The 3,282-nt window shown below is 36.9% G+C and overlaps 1 protein-coding gene across 1 annotated transcript; it reads right to left on the reverse strand.

Moving 5' to 3' along the window:
* Positions 1-2,427: 2,427 nt before the first annotated feature.
* Positions 2,428-2,975, reverse strand: LOC112523519 (polyphenol oxidase, chloroplastic-like). Its single transcript, XM_025133144.1, has one exon. The coding sequence runs from the start codon at positions 2,929-2,931 to the stop codon at positions 2,494-2,496; it is 438 nt and encodes a 145-aa protein (XP_024988912.1). The 5' UTR covers positions 2,932-2,975; the 3' UTR covers positions 2,428-2,493.
* Positions 2,976-3,282: the final 307 nt, after the last annotated feature.

Consider the following 3,282-nt stretch of genomic DNA (forward strand, 5'->3'; position numbering starts at 1 on the left):
GTATCGTTGTCTCTGAATGAATTACAAAGCGAGTTCTTCAGCGATCACTGAACAAGCTCAGTGTATGATCGCTGGAACCGAACGTACAGAAACATAAATACATCGAAAGGAAAAAGGGATTATCATCAAATCACTGAGAGAGAGGATCAACACATATTGGTACCATCGATGGAGACAGCGATTAAACGTCAATCACAGTCCGAATCAGAGTGACACACCGCCTAGTATCGGTGTTTGGATGGTTTCTTTACCTTAATCTGAAAATTTTCATAGACACACTTTAACTCCAATGCGAGCTTCAGTGCTTCCTTCTAGTCAAAGGTTTGGAGAACTTTGACATGGGATGTAGGCTGGTAGAAAAAATTTTCCTGTCTACTTTTGATAACTGGGTCTGGACAAGGTGTTGGGTCAGGCATACCCCAAAAACTATTCCTTATCGGCTGGATTTCTTCAGCATCGGAGTTATCGTCTTCGGGTATGTTCAAAAATTCGGCAGCAACAGAAACATCTTCGGCCATATATCCCTCCCACAAAGGTTTTGACTGTTCAGGAGACCAGATCAGGTACGGGTTGGGAGACTGTATCGGAGACATGTTTAAATCTTGAACCAAATAACTGTCAAGTTGAACGGTATTTTTTGGTTCAAAATATGAATTTCCAGCGGCATCTTAAGGGAAGAAGGTGTTTGGATTTTCACCACTGCCACCACTAGGGAAGAAAGTGTTTTGATTTACACCAAGAACACAACCGGTAGGGAAGAGTGTGCTTGGACCATATAGGTTTGCACCACTACCGTCAGGGAAGAGTGTGCTTGGATTTACACAGATTATACCACCGGGGTAAAAAGTGTTTGGACCCCCCGAGTTTGCACTTGATGGATTTCCACCATAACCACCATCATCGACCACAAAGAGTGTCAACATTTTTGGTAAAATTTGACGAATGGCGTTGTGGAACATTACCACATCGTCGTCGTCGATTAACTGACATAACGAATTCGTTTTATAAAATAAAATGAAAGAAACATGTAAACTTAACTTTTTCGTCACACGTTTAACGACCCCATAACACGTTATTGGCGAAGTCAAACGTAATATACATGTGGGGGAGCTTAACGGAAGGTACTCTAACATACCAATTATCTTTTGGATTAAACCGCCACTTCGAAGATACACGAAAACATCATCGCTTTGACGTGATTTCATGTTTTGTGATGGTTGATTGTGTTTAACGGGTTAAAGATTGTGATGGTTTATTGTGTTGAAGGGTTAAGGGTTGTGAGACTAGAAGTTTTATAAGGGAAAATCAACATTTCTTATAAGAAAAATATATCTGATTTATTTATGCGTTTAAAAAAATTCACGTACAATAGTATTTTTATAAGGTTTACGAGTTGTGAGACTAGAAGTTGTTTTATTTTATATAATAAAACCATGAAAAAAAGGTTAAAAAACAGTTCAAATATCGTCTCATTTTTATTAAAAACACCCCTTAATCATATTAAAAAAAAAAATTCTAGGCCGGATCGCCCCGACTTGTCCGAATCGCCCTCCAAGGGCGATTTGTGTGTGTATTTTTGCAATTTGGCTACAAAATGGTTATTTTGTTAATATATGAGGTATAAAATGGTCATTTTGGTGATTTTCCCTTTTATTTATGTTTGGTGTTTTGATTTATATAGTATAATCTTTGAGCCCATCTTAGAGGTCGTTTACCTAAACACTTACCGGTAAAATTCAATATCATCGCTTACTTAACCGGTAAGATTTTATTCACTAAAACACATCGTATGCAACACTTTATTTTGGTAAGCGCTAACCATGATAAGAGTCATTTGTTCTCACTTACCGGGTAAGACTTTCGATTATTGCATTGGCTCTTACCGGGTAAAATTATTAGCTCTTGCCATATTCATCCGGTAAAATAAAGTGACTTGGTAAGCGTTTACCCAGGTAAGCGTTTGGTAAACGAGGCCTTAATGAAAACCTATCAAATTTAAATAAAAAAAAGGATTTAAGACGATTTATAGTTTTAATATGGGTGTACGAGCCTCTGACATGTAGCTTAGTTGACAAAAGGACGCGACAACTTTATTCAAATATAAGACTATTCCTGTACACCACTCCTCCCCACTGAGTGAGCCAAGAAATACTTCCTCATTTTGATGTTCTTATGAGCAGGTTCTGTATAAGACCGTTGGGATTGCCGACAAACAACTTATTTACATATGGACGTAACAAGGCTTCCAAAAACATTGGAACCGTCCTCCTTATGGAGTGGTGTAGTTACCACCATGAATGATGGCTACTCCTTCAAATACCAAATTACCAAAAGAAATAGTACCAAATTATAACGTTTATATACATACATATATATATATATACATACATATATATATATACATCATATATATATATATATATATATATATATATACACACTCTAGTTTGACAACAAAAGAAGTAAAGATGAAACTCAATAATAAGTAATCTATCACTCGATTTCAATCTTTATACCAGTAATTGTTACATGAACATCATCACACCTTGGCACCAATTTCACCAACACATGTTCATCATCATCACCCACCTCCAAACCCTCCAACAACTCACTTATCCCTAATCTCAACCTGGTCTTTATCACCATCCCACCACCGCCGTCCCTCTGCTTATGTGGCACGTTTACAAAGCTACCGGCAAACTCAGCTTTCTCCGGCCCTCCACCACTCGCCGGCATCTCATCTTCATCATTGATGAATACATCAAACTTCACAAACTCATCTCTCTTGATTTCTATCCCTTCTATCACCAATACTTCTTCTTCCTCCTCCTCCTGATCCCTTTCTTTTTTGGCCGGCCTGGCCACCACCACGGTCACCGGTTTCTCTAAACTCATCGGGAAAGTAGCTTCTGCAGTTGATATTCCGGCCATGTTTTGTAGCTTTTGCTAAAAAGTAGAAAACCCTAGTGATTAATTAGTGCAGAAAGCTTTTCTTTCTATGGGTTCTGCTTTATTTGTTAAATCTTTATCAATTTAATTGATTTATTTATTATTATTGACTTTTAGATGGCATGCTTTTCGTAAGTTACGTGTTTGCTGCTGCCATGTGCCATCGATATCTATACCATACGTATAATCTAGCTTTAAACGGTCATACATTGAAAATTAAAAAGGTATCATCGTCTATATATCATGCTTTATAATTTATATCCCTTGCAAACATAATATTAAAATTAAATTATTTTTAAAATTATAATTTACATTTTATAGTTAGTTATTTAA

This window comes from Cynara cardunculus, assembly GCF_001531365.2.
Source record: "Cynara cardunculus var. scolymus isolate 2C chromosome LG 12, CcrdV1, whole genome shotgun sequence".
NCBI classification, from domain to species: Eukaryota; Viridiplantae; Streptophyta; class Magnoliopsida; order Asterales; family Asteraceae; genus Cynara; species Cynara cardunculus.